The 25779-nt window shown below is 43.2% G+C and overlaps 1 protein-coding gene across 8 annotated transcripts in view; it reads left to right on the top strand.

Annotated features, from left to right (window-relative positions):
- cox18 (cytochrome c oxidase assembly factor COX18) overlaps window positions 1–22483 on the top strand; it is a 31711-nt gene extending 9228 nt beyond the window's left edge. For 4 of the 8 annotated variants that reach the window (XM_078209177.1, XM_078209184.1, XM_078209178.1 and 1 more), the window contains 6 exons: window positions 950–1406; window positions 8876–8976; window positions 11496–11662; window positions 14461–14579; window positions 18945–19052; window positions 20473–22483. In XM_078209177.1, the coding sequence (XP_078065303.1) occupies window positions 950–1406; window positions 8876–8976; window positions 11496–11662; window positions 14461–14579; window positions 18945–19052; window positions 20473–20646 (1126 nt within the window). In that variant the 3' untranslated portion in view covers window positions 20647–22483. Of the gene's footprint in view, window positions 1–949; window positions 1407–5423; window positions 5598–8522; window positions 8780–8875; window positions 8977–11495; window positions 11663–14460; window positions 14580–18944; window positions 19053–20472 lie in introns of all 8 variants that reach the window. The other 4 variants (XM_078209182.1, XM_078209180.1, XM_078209183.1 and 1 more) reach the window with 2 other exon arrangements.
- Window positions 22484–25779: the final 3296 nt, after the last annotated feature.

The raw sequence follows: 25779 nt of genomic DNA, 5'->3' as shown, positions 1-25779 counted from the left end.
TTTCTCAGGATCATATATGAAATCAAGTTGCCTCTTGCTCTTCTGAGCTGAAGTGGACAGTAGCCTAGCCAATAAATCATGGCTGTCAATCTCAATCAATTAATCTATAAGAGACCCAAACATGATGCAGGGAAAACCCTCCAGAGGTGGAGAGCTTTAGGTCCATGTGACCTATTCTCCTCAAGCATGAGACACCTCATCAGCATAGAATTCAGGAGAAACCTCTTTAGCCAGAGAGTGAGTAGAATGTGGAATTTGCTAGCATAGAAAGTAGCTAAGGTAAATAACATGAATTCATTTAAGGGGAAACTCAATAAATACACGAGGAAGAAAGGGATGGAAGAATAGTTGATGGGGTAAGATGAGTGTCTGACTGAGGGATCTCCCCTGGAAGCCCATTAAGAAGTCAGGTTGTGTTTACCCCCATGAAGTTCCCCCACCTGCTGCTGGGTGAATACCAGCAGTGGTGGGATGTGGCCCTTTAGTGGGCATTAATTTCCTATTTAAGAGCCTCAATTGACTTAGTGGGAGGGTATCCACAGACCTTCCTGCGTTGGACTTAATTAGGGCACAGGTGGAAGGCAGTGGGGTGCCCACCTGCCACCCTTCCATCCATTAAATGCGACCCACTGCTAAACAGAAGAGGGCATTAAAATTTGCTCACAGTCTTCCCATAAAATTAAACTAGGTACAGCGTTTGTGATATAGAGCTTTCCATAGAATTAATTGTGGGATATCAGTTTGGACATAAAGTTCCCTCTTTCAGAATAATGATGGGATCTAAATTTGAATTTTCAATTCTTGACATGTCAAATGATGTTGGGATGGTAGTTTAAAAATGCACCTCTTCACATCAGGAATAATTGTTCCTGTCCAAGCCATTGAGTGTAAGATTGAAGTGTAAGTCACTCTGCTAATGAATGTTGTGCTCATCTCTTTTCTCGTTCAGCCTTTCCAGATTTCTCAAAATGATGTGCTGCCAGGCATTGAAACTGAAGACTTTGTCACGTGTTGGAATGTTGAAGCGATGCTTATTGGAGAGAACTCAAAGATTATCCTGTTCAGTTGCTCCTGGAATCATCCAACAAGGCCGATGTAATAGGCTGTTGCCCTCATTGTTTGCTATGACTGTGGGTAATGAAGTGTTTCAAAGCCCCACAGTTTGTCACAGAAGGACGATGTCATTGGCTTCATGCTTGTCTGCTCCAGCAGTTTCAACTGCTCACCCTGGCTGGTATGAGAGTTTTGCAGACTCGGTGCCTGTTCATCTAACACAGGACCTTCTGACAAGCGTGCAGCAGGCCACGGGATTGCCATGGTGGGTTAGCATAACTTGCACCACTATGACCTTACGAGCGACTGTGACACTCCCGTTAGCTATTTACCAGATGTACATTATTGCCAAGGTGAGTGGGGCGCTGCATGTCATCGTTCAATCAGGCATCATTGGTAACTTCAAAAAGAGGTATTGGCCTGAGCATACCCAGTGGTCATTATGCTTAGCACTGGATCACTGGCAGAGACCCAGTGGACCAGTAAATGCCTGCTACTAGGTTTAATAACTTCCAATTAGTGATCAAATGGTTAAGATTGGTGAAGACTTTGTTCTTGTGCACCAGAATGGTTCAATTTAAAAAAAAAAAACATTTTTCCCCTAGTTTTCATTCCTTACAATCTATCTTCTAAAGTGACCGGCTATTGTTGGGCTATGAACATACAAAATAGGAGCAGAAGTCAGCCATTCGGTTCCTCAAGCCTGCTCCGCCATTCAATAACACCATGGCTGAACTGTTTGTGTTTAAAATTCCAAATTCTCATCTACCCCAATAACCTTAGATTCTTGTTAGGCAAGGGAATCTATCTACCTCTGCCTCAAAAATATTCAGAGACCCTGCCTCCACTGCCTTTTGAGACAGAGATGTCCAAAGTTGCATAACGCTGAGAGAAAAAAAAATCTCCTATTCTCTCGACGAGGACAACCCCAAATTTTAAACAGTGCCCCCGTTGTTCTCGATTCACCCACAGGAGGAAACATCCTTTCCATGTCCACCTTGTAAATATCGTTCAGGGTCTTGTATTTTAATTTAGTGAGATGTTGCTGTTCGCCAAAATAAACATTCTTCGTAGTGATAAAGTTCCAACATCCAATTGCTGCCAGTAGCATTTGCAGGTGTTCAGGCACATGGTTTTCTGATCATTTGACAGGGATGAGAAATTCCTGTCCTTTGGCGGAATTCCAAGTTCTGAATAATGGAATTCCGCCTTTAATTTGTTTTAACCTTTACCTCCCCTAGGCCGTCACTGCCTCCAGTGCTGCCAAAGCCAGGAGGACAGAGTCTCGAAGCCCGGAAAATCTCTGTCAACAACGAGGCCAGGAGCAGGCTTGTGGGGGGCCTCCACTCATCCAACTCTGCTGCTGGCCATTCTGTGAAGCTGTGGGGTCAGGCTGGTAGAGTAGCAGAGCTGAGATTTGGAATGTATGGGTGGGGAAGGGAAGCAGTGGAGCCTAGTCTCCGACCCATTCAGCAAGTCCAGGATGGGGTAGGAAGGGAGTGGGAGCAGTGGAGCCCAAGCCTGATGCAGGAGACTTTTTTTTTATTCGCAAGACTTGGAAGCAGTGCTTGTCGAGGATTTAAATGAAGATGTGTTGAAGTTAGAAATTCTCAAAAGTTAGGTAGATTCAGTACTGTATTATTTAGTTAGGGATTCAAGTCAGAAGAGAGTGAGATACTGAAAACTTGTGCATTAAAAGAGGAAATATGAAGGTTGATGACTTCCCAACTCCAGCAAAGAAAGGAATGACAGGATTCTTTGTTGCATTAAAAAAGCTCACAGGACACGCACTTTTTTATTTAGTGAGATTTTATACTGTTATTAGCTTAAAAATGTTAAATGTTGCAATACCTGCCCCTGGGGAAAAACTCAAGATTAAGAATCTTAAATCACAAAACCATAAGATAGAGGAGCAGAATTAGGCCATTCGGCCCATTGTGTCTGCCCTGCCAATCAATCATGGCTGATAAGTTTCTCAACCCCATTCTCCTGCTTTTCCCCCATAACCTTTGACTCCCTTACCAATCACGAACCTATCAATCTATGTCTTAAATACACTCAATAACCTGGCCTCCACAGCCCTCTGTGGCAATGAATTCCACAGATTCACCACCCTCTGGCTGAAGAAATTCCTCCTCATCTCAGTTCTAAAGGATTGCCCCATTACTCTGAAGCTGTGCCCTTGGATCCTAGTCTTTCCCACTAATGGAAAAATCTTCCCCACGTCCACTCTATCTTGTCCTTTCATTATTCTGTAAGTTTCAGTGAGATCCTCCCTCATTCTTCTAAACTCCATCGTGTACAGACCCAGAGTCCTTGGATGCTCCTCATATGTCAAGCTTTTCATTCCCTGAATCATTCTTGTGAACCTTCTCTGGACACTCTGCAAGGCCAGCACATCCTTCCATAGATACCGAGCCCAAAATTGCTCGCAATGTTCTAAATGTGGCCTCACCAGAGCCTTATAAAGCCTCAGCAGTACATCCCTGCTTTTGTATTCTAGTCCTCTCGAAATGAATGCTAACATTGCAATTGCTTTCCTAATTACCAAGTTAACCTGCGAGTTAACCTTAAGAGAATCCTGAACTAGGACTCAAGTCCCTTTGCGCTTCCGATTTCTGAATTCTCTCCTCATGTAGAAAATAGTCAACGCCTCTTCTTCCTACCAATGTGCATAACCTCACACTTTCCCACATTGTATTCCATCTGGCACTCCTTTGCCCACTCTAATATACTGTCCAAGTCCTTCTGCAGCCTCTTCAATACTACCTCCCTCCACCTATCTTTGTATCATAAAAACACGCAGTTATTGTGCACAGTGTTATTCATTAACCAAAATCCTTTTCGGAATAGACTAAGGATAACCTTGTTTAGATCGATTCGCACCCAAATTAATTTGCTGCTAATTCAGACTGATTTTTGTTTATAATGAGTTCTTCATTGAACTAAGTCTGAACGAGGGTTCATAGGATGAAACTGACATTGACATGCTTTGACAGTACAACTCGCTACCCAGTGGAGTGCAGCAAAGCCTCTCTCTCGGCTGATTATAGTGAATCAGCACCAGTTTTCATTCACGGTGGCCTGGCCATGAAGAGGCTGGTGGTGCCTGAGAGTGGGTTTGTTTGCTGTAAGATTGTTGGAAAGACCAGGTTGCCGAGTGAGCCATTTGAGGGGGTCGTGTGTGAGTTTGTAGTCATGAAAGGAGGGCTGATTGTTGTGTATGGGAGGGGGTGTGTCTGGGGAGTTGGTAGAGAGGATAAGGGTTTTACTCCCTAACTTGGGAATATGGAAGGCTTTGTTGAAACCTACATGAGTAACACAAGTCCTCGTTTAACGTTGGCTCATTTAATGTTTTGCTTTAAAATTGGTAAGTTAATGGGGTCTGTAATCTTGCTGGCTTTGCAAAATTATTATATGACATTTCCCATGTGACTCAACTGCCACCATTTTGGAGCAGTTTGTCCCCTAGCTATAGCATCTCCCCATCCCATCTCCAGTTGGCACCCCACCCCGACACACCCTCTCGCTGCTTGCCCCTTCTCTATCCCAAACCGAATCTGGAGCTCTGATGTTGTGGAAGTACAAGTCCCCCAGGTACAGACATGCTGGGGCTGCTACAATCCATGTCTATTTTTAAATACTTGCTACTCTTCTCCTGAACCCTTGCTCTCAGCATCTTTACCTGGTGTGTGTGTAGTGTGACTGTTACTTGCTACTTGAAGAGGCATTCATGTCACTAATGGCTTACTGCATATGAAATAATATTTTTATAAAGTACTTGAAAACACATTTTTATGTTTATATATTTTCTGTTGTGAGCTTTAATTATATGCTGAATGTTATTCTGCTTTGTTTTTGCTGGCTTCTGTGCTCATGTTCAAGAGTTGTATATATTTGTTTGTGGGATGTGGCCATCGCTGGCAAGGCCAGCACTTGTTGCCCATCCCTAATTGCCCTTTGAAAGTCAGTGGTGAGTTAAAATGGGGGCATATTGGAAAATAGTTTCCAAAGCACTGCCTTAGTCCTTTGCTTTGCTTCACATGTACATAATCCAGCAAGGTCATGCTCTGTGGCTGTTTTAGATTTCATCCTGTATTACATGCACTAACTGCATTAAATGCTTAAGTGCAGAAGACATTTTGCTGATTTGATATGAGTGCATTGGTTCATGGCCTTGACAAAGGGAAAACTAATGTTTCCACCCACTTGAAAACTATGAAGTTATGTAGAAGAATTTGCATTCACTATAAATTGTAAAAAAGTGCTATAATTACATGTTTCCTTGTCACAAAATGTTTTCAGATTTTTTGTGTTCTGGCACTAATTTTCAGACTTTTTTATCTTCTGCTCTTGTTCCTACATTTAAGTAATGTGTGCAGTGCAGGCCTACATTTTCAATATGCGTTCCTTCAAGGCGAGACAACACATCTGCAGTGTGAAGTCGAAAAACTATCTTTAAATCTAGCGAGTGACTATCAACAGACTATTGAACTGTACATCACCCGAATCTCTCCTAACCTGAACTGCACTTTCTAACAGGGGTAGGTTGATGGCAACTAGCAATAGAAGCTCCTTGACAGGTTTCTTTTTCCCTAGCCCAGAGGTACGGAAGCCAACTTTAGGAGTCCTACCATTCCAGCATTATTAATTAATTTCTCCTGGTGTTAATACACTTTGTGGGCTAAGTAATCACAACCAGCCAGCACCTAGCGTTAACCGACTCTACCTTTACTGGCTTTTAATTGGTTCATGGGGCAGGGTCAGCATTTATTGCTCATCCCAACAGCTGTTGAGATGGTGGTGGTGGGTCACCTTTCTTGAGCAGTCTATGTGGTGTAGGTACACCCACAGTATTATTAGGAAGGGAGTTCCAGAATTTGAACAAATGATGAAGGAATGGTGATGTATTTCCAAGTCAGGAGGTTGTGTGACGAGGAGGAGACCTTCAGGTGATGATGGCCCCAAAGCCTATTGCCTTGTACTCTGGGTGGTGGAAGTCATGGGTTTGGAAGATACTTTTGAAGAATCATTGACAAGTTGCTGCAGTGCATTTTACACATTACAAGCACTGCATCGGTGGTGGAGGGATTGACTGTTTAAGTCGACTGCTTTGCCCTGGATAATGTTGAGCTTGTACCCATTTAGGCAAAAGGGGAGTATTCCATCATGCACTTGATTTATGTCTTGTTGCGATGGAAAGGTTTTGGTGAGTCGGGAGGTGACCCACTTGCTGTAAAATACCCAACCTCTTTTTTTTTCAAACCACAGCAAGTTGAGTAAGATAAATGGTGATCTCCAGGATATTGGTGCGAAATTCAGTGATGTTGAATGTCAAAAAGGGGTAGCTGGATTCTATCTCATTGGAGATGGCCATTAATTGGCACTGATATGGTGCAAGTGCTACTTGCCACTTAACCGAAGCCTGAATATTGTCCAGGTCTTTGCTGCATGCGGCCAGAGACTGGTTTAGAATCTGAGGAGTTGCTCACTTTTATTCCATTTGAGTTAGGAAATGTCTTGTGTTGGAATGACATGTTATCAATGCTTGTGCTTTTTAACAAAGCATTGCCTAAACGTAAATTAGCCTGCCTAAATATGAAATAATATAAATCAGCCCACCTTATGTAAGAATGCACATGAGGAAAAAAAAGGTCATTTGGGGTCCAATTGACTGATCCCAAAGTTGAAGAAATATAATACCAATATCATGTCTTTCCTCGAGTTAAAGTTTGTGAAGATTTGACAGTCTTCATGGTGGGGGAAAATTCCATACCCATGCCAGATTTCCCCCGTCTACTCCTCCCCAGCCATCAGACTGTTTGTAGACTGTGTACCATTTGATCTTGTTCTGAGCTACAGATCCAATAGCCTTTTCATCACAGACTATGTACTTCCATCTCAGGAACATCCCTCATCTCAAGATCTGACTGTTCCAATACTCCCCAGTTCTGTGAGCTTCATCCCAGTTAAAATTCTGCTGCCTAAATCCTAACCTGCACTTCAGCTTGCTGCTCTGTCTACATCCCTCCCCATCCACACTCTTACAATGATCCCCAGTCTCCCAAGTACCTCCAGTTTAAAATTCTCATTCTCCTTCTGTTCAAATTCTTTTAAGGCCTTGCCCCTTCCAATCTTAGTAACCTGTAACTCTGCATTCTGCACCAAACTCTCTCCTCTGACTCCTCATTTAATGAATCCTGCCTCCCTTCAACACCAAAACAGAAAATACTGGAAAATCTCAGTAGGTCTGACAGCATCTCTGGGGAGAGATGTGGAGTTGCCAGTGTTGGACTCTGGTAGGCACAGTAAGTAGTCTCACAACACCAGGTTAAAGTCACCAGATGAAGGGGCAATGCTCCAAAAGCTCGTGCGACCAAATAAACCTGGTGTTGTGGGAGAGAATAGAGCCAACATTTCGAGTCTAGATGACCCTTTGTCAGAGCTAAGAGCAAAGAGAATCAGCAGAGATTTATAATATGAGGGAGGGGGGGGGGAAGGGTGGGTGGTGGTGGAATGGGACAAAGGGAACGTAAATGAGGATACAGAAGGCTGAGAAGGTGCTAAAAGTGCTGCATTCCTCCTCCTGCATTGGTCCTAGTTAACCAAGGAGTGCCATTAAGTGATCAGAATGCATGAATGGCAGAACAGAGGTACGGATGGTTAAGGGACTGCCTGGGGATTATGGCAGATGCCTCCCTTCATCCCACTATCGGCAGCGATGTTTTCAGCTACCTAGGCCCCCATTCCCTATTAAGAACAAATAATTTAATAAGCATGCTAAACCCCTCCAAGTCACTCCCTCTCCTGCATTTGACGCTGGACATCAGACAAATGATCCCACAACCAGGGTAGAAGATGAGTCTAGAGAGATGGTGAACTGAGAGCTGGGTGTCATCAGTATATGTACGGTAGATGACTGTATGTCTGCGAATGTTGTTACAAGGGGAGAGGAAGAGGACACCGGGCTAGTCATGGGTAAATCACTGGGGGATTCTGGAGGAGACGTTTGGGAAGTAGGAAGAGAAATCATTGCTGGAGATGCTCTGACTTTGATCTAATTAACACAATTTGCCTCCTATTCATTCTTTAGATAAGAGTTGGCAGTTGTCTATGTATTAAAAATAAAAAATGCTGGAATTGCTGCAGCTGGCTAGAGAAACTGTGAGAATTAATCTTTCAGCTTGTGACCTTTCATCAGAACTGGGAAATGTTAGAAATGCAGTAGGTTTATATGTTGATGAAATGGGAGAGGGTGAATAAAGAACAAAAGGGAAGGTCTTGTGATAGGGCAGAAAACCGGAGACGTTAAATACCAAAAGAGTTGGAGAGGCAGAGCCAGTGAAAGTAGTCATGGAACAAGTAAAGAAACAAAGGATGGGCCAAGAGCTGAAACATTAACTGTTTCTCTTTCCACAGGTGCTGCCTGACCTGCTGAATGTTTCCAACATTTTCTGTTTTTATTTCAGATTAACAGCTTATGCAGTATTTGGCTTTTGGATTAGTGAACCTATATAGATGATGTACGATGTGACCGTTAATACTTGACCCTGTTCTCAGCGCACATCCCAGTAGAAGTGGGAGTGATCAAAAGCTGCAGTTTATGTCCCAGTCTCCCAAGCTTGGGGACATGAAAACCACTTGCCATATCACCGAGTGTGACCCTGCTGAGAGCTGCTATTTGAACAGAAGCTTCCTGAGCTATATCTTTACAATGGGAAAGCACGTGTGTATATTGAAGATGTGAAGTAGAACAAATAATTGGAAGTGCACTTCCTTTTGCTGTGTGTTTTCTAAACCGAGTTTCATTCTCATTAGCTAGGTTGAAAATTTACAGCCGGAGATAGCAGAATTAGCCAAGCGACTGCGTCATGAAGTATCTGTCTGTGCGAAGCAGGTTGGATGGTCTGAAAAGGTGGCACGGTATGTGTACCTGTATTTTCTTTCAAAAGCATGAAAAGGTATGTAGTTAATCAGATGATTGCCTTGGAACAAACCATGATTGCCAAGGGGAGCAGTGAGAGTGAGACGAGTCTGATATTTTTGTTATTGTGAAACCAAGATGAAGGGGCAAGACTCATAGTATAGAGCACCACAAAGATTGAAAGAGTGGGAGGGGAGACGGAATAAATTAAGGAGTAGTGATCAGGACATGACAAGTAAAGGTTTAAAATAGTGTGGATTTTCGCAAGAAAGCAGGACTGGAGAAATCATGTACCATATTCGGTATTGGCAGGGAACTCAACGCAATTTTACAATAGGGATGCATAAGAGCATATGGTAAGAGCTTAAGAGCATATGGTTTGGTCTATTCGCTGCTTAGGAAAAATGTGTTGGATTGGAGTTGGGTTGAGGAAGGGACTCTGGGCTGTGTTTAAGTGAGGTGCAGAATTTTCTGTTGTGATGGGTTTTCTATGCCGTAGTGAACTCCTGTGAAAGGGTAATCTGGGCTAAACTTGTTTGAGAAACAAATGTCTTGTGCAGATGCTGGAAACTTGTCTGGATTACTACCAGCCAGGAAAGGTTGCATGCTCTGTTATGTTGTAAACAGTGACTTCTGCTTTTTGCAGCCTTAAAATCAGGACTGCAGTTGATTTGAAATTCAACTTGTATTTATTTATACAATACCTTTTGTTGTAATGAACATTCCAAGATTAGATAGACTAGATGGCATGGATGCTAAGCTAGGGAAAGAGATAAATAGCAGTAGTGATAAAAACATTTAATTGAAGATACGGGGGGGGTTGATTCTCCCAAAGGAATTCTGTGTCGAATTTGCATAAACACTCGAGTAAATCCCCCTGTTTTTTTCAGTGGGAGTTTCAAAATGAATCTCCCACTCTGTGCATTGCAGAGTTCACCAGCATGATTCACGTGAAAAATCTGTGGACGGGACCTGTTCCTGCTGGAGAGGCCGGCAGCATAGCATTGAGCAGGCCATTAGGCATGTGCCGAGATCGACGCACGTGCAGTGGCCCTGCGCTGCCAGCCTTCCAATCAGTGGCCAGCCCCGTGACCCTACACTGCTGGCCCTCCAATCCCTCCACGGCCCGATCATCGGTCTCCCAGACATCACTGGGCCAGCCCTGACACCTCTCTCCCCTTCCTGCAGTCCTGACCCGGAGGCACCCCTTCCTTACCCCTGACCTTCTGGGGAGCCTCGATTGCCCCCCCCCCCCCCCCCCCCCCCCATTCACTCCAGCAGTGTCCAGCTGCCAGTGGGGAGCTGTTGCACACCCCATTGGAGTGAAACATTCATGGCAGGGTGGGGGGAGCTGATGGCGTAGGAAATCTGGCACCCGGAGACTCGCGGAGACCGTTGCGCACAGTGGGAAGTCCACAAACAGTCTCCGCTTGAATCTCCTGGAGAATTGCCCCCATGGATCCTGAAGTGATTTCTAAAGGAGAAGAAAGAAGTTTAGGGAGGGACATTCTTAACCTCCTGGGTTCCATTAATGATGGATGGGAGCAGGAGGATGCACAGGAGACCAGTGTCAGAGAAACTAAGTACTAGAGTAGGGGAAGTGGAGTTGCGGGATATAAGGGTGGAGACAGATTTAGAGCAAGAGTGTGGAGGAATTTGAGGAAGTATTTTAAATTTAAGGCATCGGATTGGGGACCCAGTGTTGGAAAGCTTGTTTGATGGTATGAAGACCGTGGAAGTTTTGAGCGAGGGGATGGGGAGAAGAGCTGGATGTTGGTTGTGTCCGTGTGGAAGCTGACTCTTGTTTCTTTAGGTGATGTTGCCAAGGAGCAACATTTAAATGAAGAAGAGTAGGAAGTCAAGATTAGACTCTTGGAACTCCTGAGATCATGCTGTTGGAGGAGGATGACTAGCCATTTCTACAGATGTTATGGACTGTAATTGGGTAGGAGTGGAGTCTTGCATTGCAAGGGCAGTCTTTTGGAATTGGATAACAGAAGAGAAGAGGATGGTGTGGTCAGCCACACTGAACGCCTTAGAGAGGTTAAGGAATGATTTAGCAGCATGGTCGCAATCCGTTACTTGTAACTGAATAAAGCAGGGTTTAGGTTCTGAAAGATGTGGAAACCACAAATGATGGATTTGAATAGAAGAACCTGTAAAGTTACCAGTATAAATGCAGAAGTTCATTGAATAAATGGTCTCGCCCATATGCTGAAAGAAAATTAGTTTACATGCTTGTGTTGTCATGAGCTTTGATTTTCCCTAATCCAGTTTGAGTCATTAATTCTGTGCATTACACGACTGTGATGTACACTGCTAAACAATTATAATTCTAAAATGTTACAACTGATCACAACCAATTGTACTAGCTTTGATCTGATCAGCATAATAAGGTAAAATAAACTCTTAAATGATGTCCTCCTGTATGACACTCAAGTTAAACCTCTGTGCATGGGTGTTTACCAGATTTTTTTAACTTATGATGTTTAAATCCATTATTTTGTCTTGGGGTCAGTTTTCACTTCAGGAAGAATCTGAAAAGGATTGTCTCTGAGCTGTACGTACGTGACAACTGTCATCCTTTCAAAGCCAGTCTGCTTATCTGGGTCCAACTGCCATTATGGATTTTTATCTCTATTGCCTTGCGGAATCTGAGCCTAGCAGCATCTGATGCTGCAGCAGGTACTTTGCGTTACCAGCATGCACGGGTCTCACAGTATTTATTTTACCTGGTGTACAGTTGTGTACAGTTTTGGTCACCTAGTTACAGGAAGGATGTAAATAAGATTGAAAGAGTGCAGAGAAGGTTCACAAGGATGTTGCCGGGACTTGAGAAGCTGAGTTACAGAGAGAGATTGAATAGGTTGGGACTTTATTCCCTGGAGCGCAGAAGATTGAGGGAGATTTGATAGAGGTGTATAAGATTTTGATGGGTAAAGATAGAGTGAATGCAAGCAGGCTTTTTTTGCTGAGGCTAGGGGAGAAAAAAAACAGAGGGCATGGGTTAAGGGTGAAAGGAGAAAAGTTTAAAGGGAATATTAGGGGGGGCTTCTTCACGCAGAGAGTGGTGGGAGTGTGGAATGAGCTGCCGGATAAAGTGGTAAAGTGGTAACTTTTAACATTTAAGAAAAACTTGGACGGGTTCATGGATGAGAGGGGTGTGGAGGGATATGGTCCAAGTGCAGGTCAGTGGGACTAGGCATAAAATGGTTCGGCACAGACAAGAAGGGCCAAAAGGCCTGTTTCTGAGCTGTAATTTTCTATGGTTCTATGGTTCTGTGGTGCCAAATTGCCTTGGAAAAGTGCAGGAAGATGTCATTAGGTAATGGTTACTTAAAATGAAAGATGATGAAAATAAAAACTGGGAGAATCTTAGAGAAAAATGGCAGACAATTAAAGTCTGAAATAGCTGAATTAGGATTGAACTCTTCCAATTTTCACAGATCTGCATTGGGTATTTTCTTGGCTTCAATCACATCAGTCATATCCACCCATTGATCTTAAATTCCTTTTAATATTTGGTTGTTATGCTGTGACCACAGGCCCATAACAGAACTCTTTTAGCCTATACCTGGAATATTGTGTGCAGTTTTGGTGTCCTTATCTGAGGAAAATGTTCTTTCTTTGCAGGGAGTGCAGTGAAGGTTTACCAGGCTGATTCCTGGGATGGCAGGATTGTCATATGATGAGATACTAAGTCGGTTAGGATTATTTATATTCATTGGAGTTTAGAAGAGTGAGGGGGGTCTGTCATAGAAACTTATAAAATTCTAACAGGATTAGACAAGGTATATTCAGAAAGAATGTTTCCGATGGTGGGGGTGCCCAGAACCAGGGGTCATAGTTTGAGAATAAAGGGTAGACCTATTAGGACTGAGCTGAAGAGAAATTTCTTCAACCAGAGAATGGTGAATCTGTGGAATTCTCTGCCACAGAAAATAGTTGAAGCCAAAAGAAGGAACCAGATATACCTCTTGGGGCCAAAGGAATCAAGGGATATGGGGGGGAAGGTGGGATCAGGGTATTGAATTTGATGATCAATTATGATCATGAATATTGAAACAGGCTTGAAGGGCTGAATGGCCTCGTGCTTCTCTTTTCGATATTTCTATATTGACTACTACAATCTTGCAAGTGTCTTCACATCTGCACCCCTGACTTTTCAGGAAGGTGAACTGAAATGAATATTTTTTTATTCTTTCATGGGATGTGAGCGAGGCCAGGATTTATTGCCCATCCCTAATTGCCCTTGAAAAGATGGCTGTGAACCACGACCTTAAACTGCTGCTGTCCATTTGGTGCCGGTGCATTCACAGTGCTATTAGGGAGGGAGAAAGGTGAGGTTATTCACTTTGGTGGGAGGAACAGATGTGCAGAGTTTTTTAAATGGTGAGATATTCGAAAGTGTAGATGTACAAAGGGACCTGGGGTGCCCTCGTCGATAAGTCACTGAAGGCTAATGTGCAGATGCAGCAGGTAATTAGGAAGGCTAATGGTATGTTGGCTTTTATCGCAAGAGGATTTGAGTACAAGAGTAGTAAAGTCTTGCTTCAATAATATCGAACTTTGGGTTAGACCACACCTGGACTAGTATGTGCAGTTTTGGTCCCCTTACTTTAGGAAGGATATTATTGTTATAGAGGGAGTGCAACAAAAGTTCACCAAATTAATTCCTGGGATGGCGGGACTGTTCTGTGAAGAGACACTGAGGAAACCAGGCCTGTATTCTCTCGGGTTTCAAAGATTGAGAGGTGATCTCATTGAAACCTACAAAATACTTAAAGAAATAGACAGGATAGATGCAGGTAAGATGTTTCTCCGAGTTGGGAAGTCTCAAACCAGGGGACACAATTTCAAAGTAAGTAGGAGGTCATTTAGGACTGAGATGAGACAAATTTTCTTCACTCAGAGGTTTGTGAATCTTTGGAATTCTCTACCCTAGAGGGCTGTGGAAACTCAGTCATTGAGTAATTTAGAGTAGAGATGGGCAAATTTCTAAATGCCACTGCTGGAAAGAGATAAGAGGAATTGTGGGGAAAAAGGCATTCAGATGTATGATCAATCATGATCTTATTGAATGGCAGAACAGGCTTGATGGGCTGAACAGCCTACTCCTGTTCCTATGGTTGCCTTTTGTTTGGTTCCTCAGTGCATTTATCCCTTATCTTTATCCTTCATTACCATTATGCTTGTGTCTCTCATCCTCGAGGAAATGAGAGATGGATGAGCATGTGTGGTAAACATTGCTGAGGGTGGTGACTGAGGTATTGTGACTGGGTGGGTTAACAATGGGGGACATTGCATGAATGTGATAAGGGAGGGTTGTAGTGGATAATGGGTTGTTTACAAGTTTGTGGAGGTGCTTTCTGAATAGAGGATTATTGCAGTGGATAGTTGATAGTTGGAGGGTTTTGTATTTGGTGGTGTGTTGATGAGCCAATGGGAGGCACAAAAACTAATGATCCTATTTTTTGCTGTAGCACCTGCCGTTCAGGACCTAACAATGGGAGGAGTACTCTGGTTTCCTGACCTGACTTTACCTGATTCCACCTGGATTCTGCCCATCTCATTAGGACTTGTAAACCTTTTAATAGTTGAGGTAAGGAGATTATTTTGAGGACTCATGCTCGCTATGAAAGAGAATGTTTCCATTTAAGCGACTGCCCATTTAAGTAAGTGATTTTTGTTTCTGTACATTAAAGAACAGTAGATTTTGACTCATTATTTTGTAATATTCACATCAATATTATGATTCCAACTAGTGCTGTCTTCTGGCATACAGTATTATGGAATGATGGGACATGGATCCATGGCAATGATTCCTTCAAGTATTAATCAAGATAGTTGACGATTGCCAGTGGATGTCGAACACTTTCTCAAAGGAATAAGAAACTGAAATAATAGTAGTGGTTTAGTAAGTCTTCCAAATAGTACTTTCCCTGGGAGAAAAAGAGAAGGAATTGTGCACCATCTCATCTCTGTCAACATCCTGTAGCCAAAAGGGCTGTGCCTTAAAAGAGGCCAACATCCCTTAAAAGAGGCCAAAAGGGCTGTGAATTAAGCTCCAGACCAGTTGGTCTTCGGGGATATAGGTAAATTGCAAATGATCTGTAGCTCACACTATAAATGGTGCTGGATTACGTAATCTGTTACTGGCGTCAGCATTAACTCAGCTGGTAGAGAAGCACACATTGCAGTTGTAACACATGCAAAAGATGTTAATGTAGCCTTTTGCATTCTTGAAGATTCCGTGTGACATACAGCCATTTTAAGAAAAATATCAGTCTTCAAACTGGCTGGTGAGCTGGTTGTGTAGGGGAAGTGAGCCATGTTTGAATTTTTATTTTTATTTTAACAAGTGTTGTGTCTGCAGTGATATACCTGTAAGAAAGCAATTTTATACTTATACTTATTTAATAAACCAACCTGAAGACCTTATTTTGTGCATCATATGTGGATTTATTTATTTGTATTTGAGCTCAGACTGTGTCTTCTAATCAAGTAATCAAAAATGACAATTGTGAGAGATCTTATAGAGTAAATAAGAAATTGTTTTCCCTGCAAGGAGGGAACAAGATGACACAGATGCAAGATAATTGACAAAAGAACGAGGGGGGAGATAAGAATTGTTATTTTTCACACAGTGAATTATCATATGAACATAGGAAATGGGAGCAGAGTTAGGCTACTCGGCCTCTCGAACCTGCTCCACCATTTGGTAAGACCATGGCTGATGTGTTGTGTTTCAAGTTCTACATTTCTATCTACCCCCAATAACCTGATCTGCAATACATTGCTTGAAAAGGTGGCTGATGTAGTGCCACGATTATTCCCAGCCTAAATAGATGTGATTGGGTACTTTCTCTGCCAATCACGCATGAAGACTATAATGCTAGAAGCGACTAACTTTATTCACACGTACTGCATTTTGCTGGATTAATAATCCTGCTTTTATTGGAAGATAGTGCTGTTGTTTCAGTCATGAGTGCTTTTGAAGTAGATTAAGGACTTTTTTCTGTAGTAAATAGACTTAGTTTGCTATGAATTCGACCATAAGTACACCACCAACTCATTAGTTGATGTGGTGCTGTCATAGAAAAACATAGAACGTAGAACAGTACCGCACAGAACAGGCCCTTCAGCCCTCAATGTTGTGCCGAGCTTTGCCCGAAACCAAGATCAAGCTATCCCACTCCCTATCATTCAGCTGTACTCCATGTGTCTATCCAATAACCGCTTGAAAGTTCCTAAAGTGTCCGACTCCATTATCACAGCAGGCAGTCCATTCCACACCCCAACCACTCTCTGAGTAAAGAACCTACCTCGGACATCCCTCCTATATCTCCCACCATGAACCTTATAGTTATGCCCCCTAGTAACAGCTACATTCACCCGAGGAAATAGTCTCTGAACGTTCACTCTATCTATCCCCCTTATCATCTTATAAACCTCTATTAAGTCGCCCCTCAGCCTCCTCCGCTCCAAAGAGAAAAGCCCCTGCTCCCTCAACCTTTCCTCATAGGACCTCCCCTCCAAACCAGGCAGCATCCCGGTAAATCTCCTCTGCACTCTCTCCAATGCTTCCACATCCTTCTTATAGTGAGGTGACCAGAACTGCACACAATATTCCACATGTGGTCTCACCAAGGTCCTGTACAGTCGCAGCATAATCCCACGGCTCTTAAACTCAAACTCCTTGTTAATAAACACTAACACACTATAGGCCTTCTTCACGGCTCTATCCACTTGAGTGGCAACCTTCAGAGATCTGTGGATATGAACTCCAAGATCTCTCTGTTCCTCCACATTCCTCAGAACCCTGCCGTTGACCCTGTAATCCGCATTCAAATTTGTCCTACCAAAATGAATCACCTCGCACTTATCAGGGTTAAACTCCATCTGCCATTTTTCGGCCCAGCTCTGCATCCTATCAATGTCTCTTTGCAGCCTACAACAGCCCTCCACCTCATCCACTATTCCACCAATCTTGGTGTCATCAGCAAATTTACTGACCCACCCTTCAGCCCCCTCCTCCAAGTCATTGATAAAAATCATAAATAGCAGAGGACCCAGCACTGATCCCTGTGGTACACCGCTGGTAACTGATCTCCAGTCTGAAAATTTTCCATCCACCAGCACCCTCTGTCTTCTATGAGATAGCCAGTTATTTATCTAATCAGCCAAATTTCCCTCTATCCCACAACTCCTTACTTTCTTCATGAGCCTACCATGGGGAACCTTATCAAACTAAAATCCATGTATAGGACATCAACTGCTCTACGTCAATAAACACTGAAGAAGATGGAAGCAAATTAAGTAGGGAATGTATTTTATGCTGAAAAGGAAACATTTGCAGGACTATGGGGAAAGAGCAGGAGATTTGACCTCCTGTGCCATATGATTCAATGAGCTTGTTTCCTTTATTTGAAAGTACAGCGGTGATCAAATTGATTTTCTGGTTTATATTGCTGATGGTAATACCAATATGAATAATAGAGGCTTCCTGTCATTGGGAACATTATGGATATGTACTTGCAGGATGCATTTGCTGGCAAATTTGTAAATTGAATGAATTCTAAGGTGGCCTCAAGACTCGTTTATATTAGTTTGGCAATATAACCAGACAATCTGCTTGCATTGTTAACTATAGCAGTCCACAGGCTGGACATGATAACTGTGGACTCGTATCACTCACTGCACTGTTTTGAAGAAAAATACTGGCGTTATCCCAGGTGCCATGGAAGACATTTATCCCTCAATCAACTGCTGCCTCACAAGTGCCAGGGACCCAGGTTTGATTCCAGCCTTGGGTGACAGTCTGTATGGAGTTCTCCCCGTGTCTGCGTGGGTTTCCTCCGGGTGCTCTGGTTTCCTCCCACAGTCCAAAGATGTGCAGGTTAGGTGGATTGGCCATGCTAAATTGCCCCTTAGTGTAGGTTAGGGGGATTAGGGGTAAATACGTGGGGTTATGAGGTGGGCCTGGGTAAAATGCTCTTTCGGAGAGTCGGTGCAGACTCGATGGGCCGAATGACCTCCTTCTGTACAGTAGGGATTCTATGATTCAGAGACGCTACAGAACATCCAGGGAGTTACCAATGACCAGGAACTTAACTGGAGCAACGGTCCGAATACTGTGGCTACCAGGACTCGACACTGTCAAGGACAAAGCAATTTGTTTGATCTGCACCCATCTATCATTTTAAACAGACCACTCCTTCCACCACTGGTGCCACAGTGGCAACAGTGAATGCCATCTACACTTCAGCAACTGATCAAGGCTCCTTTAACAGCACCTTCCAAACCCATGAGCTCTACTGCCTTGAAGGACATGGGCAGCAGATGCATGGGAGCACCACCACCTGCAAGTTCCCCTCCAAACCACACAACATTCCGACTTGGAAGTTATTACCGTTCCTTCATTTTTGCTAGTTCATAGTCCTGAGACTGCCTTCTTAACAATACTTTGGGTATACCTATGCCACATAGTTTGCGGTGGTTCATGAAGGCTGCTCAAGGGCAATTAGGGATGGGCGACAAATTCTGGCCTTGTCAGTGGCACTCGTATCCCATGAATGAATAAAGATAATAGATTTCATTAGTGGAATTCAGTTACAAGAGTTCCCAATAATGTCTGTTCTTAAGTCTATTGCAGATTTGTTCTCCCAAAAGATACTAGATGGCATAGAGTGTCCTCTTAGTCTGGAGTTTGCGAAAGGACTGTAATGAAGCTGTTAAATTTTCAATATTTGTCATTAGATACTATAAAATATTCTTCAGTGAACACATCATCTGCCTAGGCCTTGATAAACTGAGAGGCTGATATTTTGCTGTAATCTGAAATGGTTTCAAAGTTGGAATGTCTGTCTAAGTAACTGGGTAGGTAAATAAAATCTCACTTTTCCTGATTGCCATACTTGACTCCTCTGCTTCAAATGTTATTTTTGTTCCTGTTGTTCAAATATAGATTTTTGCTCTCCGGAGAGTCGAATTGTCAAAATTTCAGAAATACGTCACTTATGTGATCCGTGGAATTTCAGTGCTCATGGTTCCGATTGCTGCAACAGTGCCCTCAGTAAGTCTTTTGCTGACATGCTTGCCCTGTGATAATGGGGAATAGGCCTGGCCACTCATTTGAACTGTGCAGAATCTGTCAGGCTGTCATCTTTCTCTTGCTGCTGCTATAAAGCATCTTCATTTAAAATGATTCCTGTAGCTGCATTACCATTCTCAAACACTGCTACTTGCATTGTATTGCTCTGAGTTGCAAACCAAGGAAATGGCATGCCCAGCAGCAAGTTGCCTTATTCTTTGCTTTTCTCCATGTGAACCATCTCATCTAACCCACTCCCAATTGCTTCTCTTTACTTTTGAATACATCTCTCAGTTTGAAGCAAAATTTATTGACTCCTCTAACAATGATTTGTGTCAGTTTAAACATCCTTTTGTGCACATTGTTTCTATCCTTAGTAGTTTTAGTGATTGTGCTTTCTCATTACTGTTTCTTATGCAAAGAAACAGTAATCTATTTTTGTTTGCTTTATCTGAACTCATCATATTTGGTCATCTCTTTAGCATCTTATCTCTACCAAAGCCGCCTTTACTCTATTACTGTAAACTCTCCCCACCTACTGCCTAGTGACACCCTATAGGCATTGCAACGTTTCAGTTTTCATGGGTCTGCTACTTTAACCACTGAGTTAAACACACAAACACATTCCTTTATTATTATTATTTTTAGTGTCACAAGTTGGCTTACATTAACACTGCAATGAAGTTACTGTGAAAATCCTCTAGTCGCCACACTCTGGTGCCTGTTCAGGTACACCGAGGGAGGATTTAGCATGGCCAGTACACCTAACCAGCATGTCTTTCAAACTGTCGGAAGAAACTGGAGCACTCGGAGGAAACCCACGCAGACACGGGGAGAACGTGCAGACTCCACACAGACAGTGACCCAAGTTGGGAATCAAACTTTGGTTCCTGATGCTGTGAGGCAGCAGTGCTAACCACTGTGCCACCGTGCTGCCCAGCAGAAGTCACGGGACATCGATTGCCAGGAAGCCAGTTAACTTCATCCCGACTAAGAATTGAATTATTGTGTTCCTACCACTACCAGCCAGCTGAACCAGTCTGGGATCCTCTAGACTGTGTGCCACTGCATGGACAAATCAATGGAGCCCCACAATAAGTACATTTATATATTATCGAGGCTGATCTATTAAGAGCTTCCATCTCTGTATCCCTTTCGTCTCATGTGGCATTTAAATCCTTGGACCCAATGTGTGCTCCACCCTTCCCTCCCAGAACTCCCGATTAACAGAATAATACCTTTTGCATGAATCTTTGAGGATTAGATTCTTGTACCACCTTATCTTGAAGTACCTTCCTCATTTTGTGTGGGGGCGAGATTCTGTGTGTGTAGTGTGGTGAGTGTATATACAGCAATGTGGGTTGGATAAGCTTGATCAGTACGTATTTTGTTTCTATTCCAGTCTATGGCTCTCTATTGGCTGACCTCCAGCTGTGTGGGTCTTGGACAGAATTTGCTGCTGCGATCCCCTAGCCTTCGTACTCTCTGCCGCATTCCCAAGATGAAGTCAGATTCAGAGACTCCTTTCAGAGACTTGTCCGTGGGATTAATTGCAAAATATTTTCCTAGGAAATGATCAACTATGCATTGTGCTTGTGAAATGTATGCTGTAACTAAATGGGCTACACCAGTGTCGCAGTTCATTTTTATCAACTGAAATGAATCAAACATGCCCAGCAGGCACAAGCACACAACCTCTATTAAAGAGACCATAGTCTGCTGGTCATTGTGAGGGACTTTAATGGTTATGGATGTTTTAGTTTTCTCTCTCAACCAAATTATTGCTGATTAAAGGAGATTACTCTCGGTAAACGCACACTATTGCAATTGGGAGACAACGGCACTCAACTAATAATCCAGAGGCCTAGGCTAAGGCGGTGGGGATATGAGTTCAAATCCCTCTAACACAGCATTAATAAACCTGGAATTGAAAACTCATCCCTATAATGGGGATCATGAAACCATTGTTATTAAAAACTCACCTGGTTCACCAAGGTCCTTTAGGCAAATAAATCTATCATCCTTACCTAGTCTGGCCTACATATGACTGCAGATCCACAGCAATGTGGTGGATTCTTAATTGCCTGTGCAATGTCTTTGATTTGATTTATTATTGTCACATGTATTAACATACAGTGAAAAGTATTGTTTCTTGTGCACTATACAGACAAAACATACCATTCATAGAGAAGGAAACGAGAGAGTGCAGAATGTAGTGTTACAGCCATAGCTAGGGTGTAGAGAAAGATCAACCTAATGCAAGGTAAGTCCATTCCAAAAGTCTGACAGCAGAAGGGAAGAAGCTGTTCTTGAGTTGGTTGGTACGTGACCTCAGACTTTTGTGTCTTTTTCCCGACGGAAGAAGGTGGGAGAGAGAATGTCCAGGCTGCGTGGGGTCCTTAATTATGCTGGCTGCTTTGCTGAGGCAGCGGGAGGTGTAGACGGAGTCAATGGATGGGAGGCTGGTTTGCGTGATGGATTGGGCTACATTCACGACTTTTTATAGTTCCTTGCGGTCTTGGGCAGAGCAGGAGCCATACCAAGCTGTGATACAACCAGAAAGAATGCTTTCTCTGGTGCATCTGTAAAACTTGGTGAGAGTCATAGCTGACATGCCAAATTTCCTTAGTTTTCTGAGAAAGTAGAGGTGTTGGTGGGCTTTCTTAACTATAGTGTCAGCATGGGGGGACCAGGACAGGTTGTTGGTGATCTGGACTCCTAAAAGCTTGAAGCTCTCGACCCTTTCTACTTCTTCCCCTTTGATATAGATAGGGGCATGTTCTCCTTTATGCTTCCTGAAGTCGATGACAATATCCTTCGTTTTGTTGACATTGAGGGACAGATTATTGTTGCCTCACCAAATTCTCTCTCACATTCCTGTACTCGGTCTCGTCATTTTTGAGATCTGACCCACTATGGTGGTGTCATCAGCAAACTTAAAAATTGAGTTGGAGGGGAAATTTGGCCACACAGTCATAGGTGTATAAGGAGTATAGTAGGGGGCTGAGAACACAGCCTTGTGGGGCACCAGAGTTGAGGATGATCATGGATGATGTGTCCTAGCAAGTCCCTCGGTTCAAGGGCAATTAGGGATGGGCAACAAAAGGTGGCCTTGTTTCCAAGCATTTACATTTGTTGATGATTTCCTGGAAAAGTAAGAGCTTGATTTGTTTCCTTTTTTTTTCCTGGCTTTGAAATAGAACCTCGTTGTTTGCAGCCTCCAAGTGGCTTGCCTGAGATTGGATCAATGGTGGTGTGATTTGCTATTTCATGTAGTTTAACCAACTCCTCCTCTTTGTTATGTTCATCATTGCGTTATTCTACTGGATAGGTGAATTTAAATTTTAACCCTATCAGAATTGGTACCATGTTTTGGTATTAAAATTTAAAGTACAAGATTTTTAAAAAGTACAACCTATACAATTGTTTGATTATTTGAACATTATGTCAGAAATGTTCAGAATTGGTAGAGAATGATCTCTTCAATTTGTACATCAAAGTGTTTGATATCAAAGGTTTTGAAGCAGAGCTACCTGAGACTGCAACATTTTCAGTGCACTATACCCTTTTCTACTGCAGGTTTGATTCAAAGGTTCCCAGACTTGAGGTGAAAGGCTCCTCCATTTGACATGCTTTATGTTTGTTCATATAATTTGGAATTTGGAAAACCAAGTCCTGATGGAGGGGTGCTTTCACCACCAAACTGCTCGGTTCAACATTTATGCATCTCCGACTAAACTTGTGGAAAATCCTGGAGCCTCCGTTATTGGGGCCAGTGTTTAGAAACATGCTTGAGGCTGTAGCCCTAAATGGGAGGTGTGCTTAGGAATAATGCAAGTCCAGGTTTGTGTTTTAACACAAGAATTTTAACACCTTACTGTTGGACCATTTCATTCAGTCTTGTGCCTTTGTTCTCCTGTCATCTTCCATTGGTGATGCTCTTAAAATCCAAAGCTGCATGCAGACTGCAGCAACACAAGTCAATTTCTTGTGAAAGCAATGAGAGCTTCTAGGTTACTGGTACTTGACTTTCATAACAGTTCATTATTCTAGTCAATCCTTTATTGTCCTCTCCCTAAAGTTGATGCATTTCACACTGCAATCTCTCCATGGTCTGCAGATTTTAAAATGTATCAGATGGATATATCTGCAAAACCGGTTTGTAAACTGGACAATGGATAAGGGAGAGCACTTCTACTCTTTGCTTCAGACTGTCTTCTCTTACTGAAAGTCAGATTCAGGATTCAATAGTAAGGAGCTCTGCAGACAAACAGCCATTAATATGCTCAGATTACCAATTGACAAGTGTCTGAGCCCGAAACCGGCAGTTATTATTTTTAAATAACTGTGGTAAAATAATATCGTCAAGTTTGGATTCCTGACTTGCTTGTTGGCCAAGTCTGGAACTGATCCCAGCCAGTTTGGAAGGCTGAAATTATAGGTTAAATTCATCAATCGTTCTCGTCTGATCAGGTCTCACTCAAAGGGCTCCAGAGAAGTCTATGAGTGGAGTTCTTATTCACTGATCTGGGCTCCACTGGAAACACAAGTGAATTTGCCTTTTGGTCTGCTTTGGGTGGCACTGTGGTTAGCACTGCTGTCTCACAGTGCCAGGGGTCCAGGTTCAATTCTGGCCTCGAGTCACTATCTGTGGAGTTTGCACTTTCTCCCCATGTCTGTGTGGGTTTCCCTCAGGTACTCCGGCTTCCTCCCACAGTCCCAAGATGTGCAGGTTAGGTTGAATGGCTATGTTAAATTGACCCTAGTGTCAGGATTAGCAGGGTAAATGTGTGGGGTTACAGGAATAGGGCCTGAGTGGGTTTGTGGTTGGTGCAGACTCAATGGGCCAAATGGCCTCCTGCACTGTAGGGATTCTATGATGGGAGGTCAGGTGGGTTAGTGTCTCTATCTTTGGACCAGAAGCTCCAGGTTCCAGTCCCACTCCTGGACTTGATGGCCATAGAATGTGCATTCATACCTTGGCCAAACAGGATGATTATCAAACTGTAAACTCTTCCACATACCTGATAGCAGGGTGTAAGAGGGGCAGAGATTCCTGGTCAACCATACTGCAGGAAGCAACAGCAAACTACTGCAGTATTTTGCCAAGCATAATCATGGACCAATTGAATGGAAGTTCATGGTTGTCAACGTGTTCTTAGGGCATAGTATGTGAGGATGAAGAGGTGTACTTGAAGATGATGCCCAGTATCATCTACAAGGGTAACTTGCTTTTTTTTGTAATTGGGTGTGGGGTGAATACTTAAAAGTACATTTCCTGTACAAACACTGGCAGGGAAGATAATAAGGAATTGCAGTTTCTGCTTCCTTGCCCTTGCCCCTGCCCAGGGAACAGTATTTTAAATTTCTTATGAATGTTGCATGCTCCTTATGTGGGCATCATCATTCTGTGACATGCAGTCACTGCTTGCAACTGTGCACTGGTGCCATTAGATGGAGCTTCCTAAAATCTGGAGCTGCTGAAAAAAATTACAATGCAGGAATCTGTTCAGGCCCTCGTATCTATGCTGGCGGGTGAAGAGCCATCCAACCTAATCCTACCTTCTGCACAAGATCCTTGGCCTTGCAGATCATAGCTCTTCAGGTAGATTTCTGAGTACTTTTTAAATGTGAAGAGTTTCTTATGCCAGGTCCCTGCCAGCCTTTGGGTAAAAAAATGTTTCCTCATTTCCCTTCTCATCTTTCTACCAATTTTTTAATGCCCCTTGATTTCTGATCCCTCTGAGGTAAATATTTACCTACAGTATTGCCAATGGCCTACGAACAAAATCCACTTTATCCTAATTTCAATGTTTGTATGACACAAGCCACAGGTGGGTACTTCAGTAGATCTTTTGGGCGGGAAGCTAAAATCTGTTGGGACGATCTTACCAAAATAATTCTAATTGCCGAACAAGCGTGAAAACGGGAGAGTTTCCGGCAAGGGTAAAATCAAATCTTATGACACTTGGTTCAAAAAATGAGCCGCACTCTAATTCTGCCAAGCAGGGAGAGAGAATGGGGCCCAAACTCACTGGCAAGCTGGCTGCAGACTGCTAGAGGGTGCTATTGTGTTTGAGCCTTGATCTCCCAATGCACTGTCAAGAGTACGCAGTGCACTGGGAGATGCCCGCCCCCCCCCATTGCCTTAATTGATTCCTGATGCAGAATGTGCAGCCCCCATGCCTTGCCGTGGTGCCTGGTGGGCAGTGCCAGCCTGACACCCTGGCACTGCCAGGGCCCAGGCTGGAATTGCCCGTCCCTGTCCTTGAGCACTGGGTGGCCTCAATGGTCTCTGGTCCCGCTGGCAAGGCCATCACATCAGGTCCCAATTGCTGGGGACCATACATGATCCTTGCTGGTGAGGACCTTCTCCAGCAAGGCCATTCAGTCTCCCACCCTTTCGAGGCTGATTATGTTGGCAGATCGGGGCTGGTAAGATCACAAGAGGTGAGAAACTGGGTACGAGCCAGGATACTCGCCCCTCACACATGATCTTAACGCCACGCCAACCGACCGAGTTTTTTCGTACAAAGGTTGTTTGATGTATGGATTGCAATAGTTGTAAACTGAGTTTCTAAGTCTGAGTCCTGAAAACTGAACTGTGCCAAGAAGTGATTGTATTAAATCATTTCAGGAAGTCATAGCATGATAGCAAGAGGAGAAATGATGGATATGATATTAGTCTCCAATTGGCACTCTGTTCGGT

The sequence above is a fragment of the Mustelus asterias genome, chromosome 3 (assembly GCF_964213995.1).
Source record: "Mustelus asterias chromosome 3, sMusAst1.hap1.1, whole genome shotgun sequence".
Classification (NCBI taxonomy): domain Eukaryota; kingdom Metazoa; phylum Chordata; class Chondrichthyes; order Carcharhiniformes; family Triakidae; genus Mustelus; species Mustelus asterias.
The sequence above is the reverse complement of the archived record's forward strand: the minus strand, read 5'-3'. Positions and strand labels throughout refer to the sequence as shown.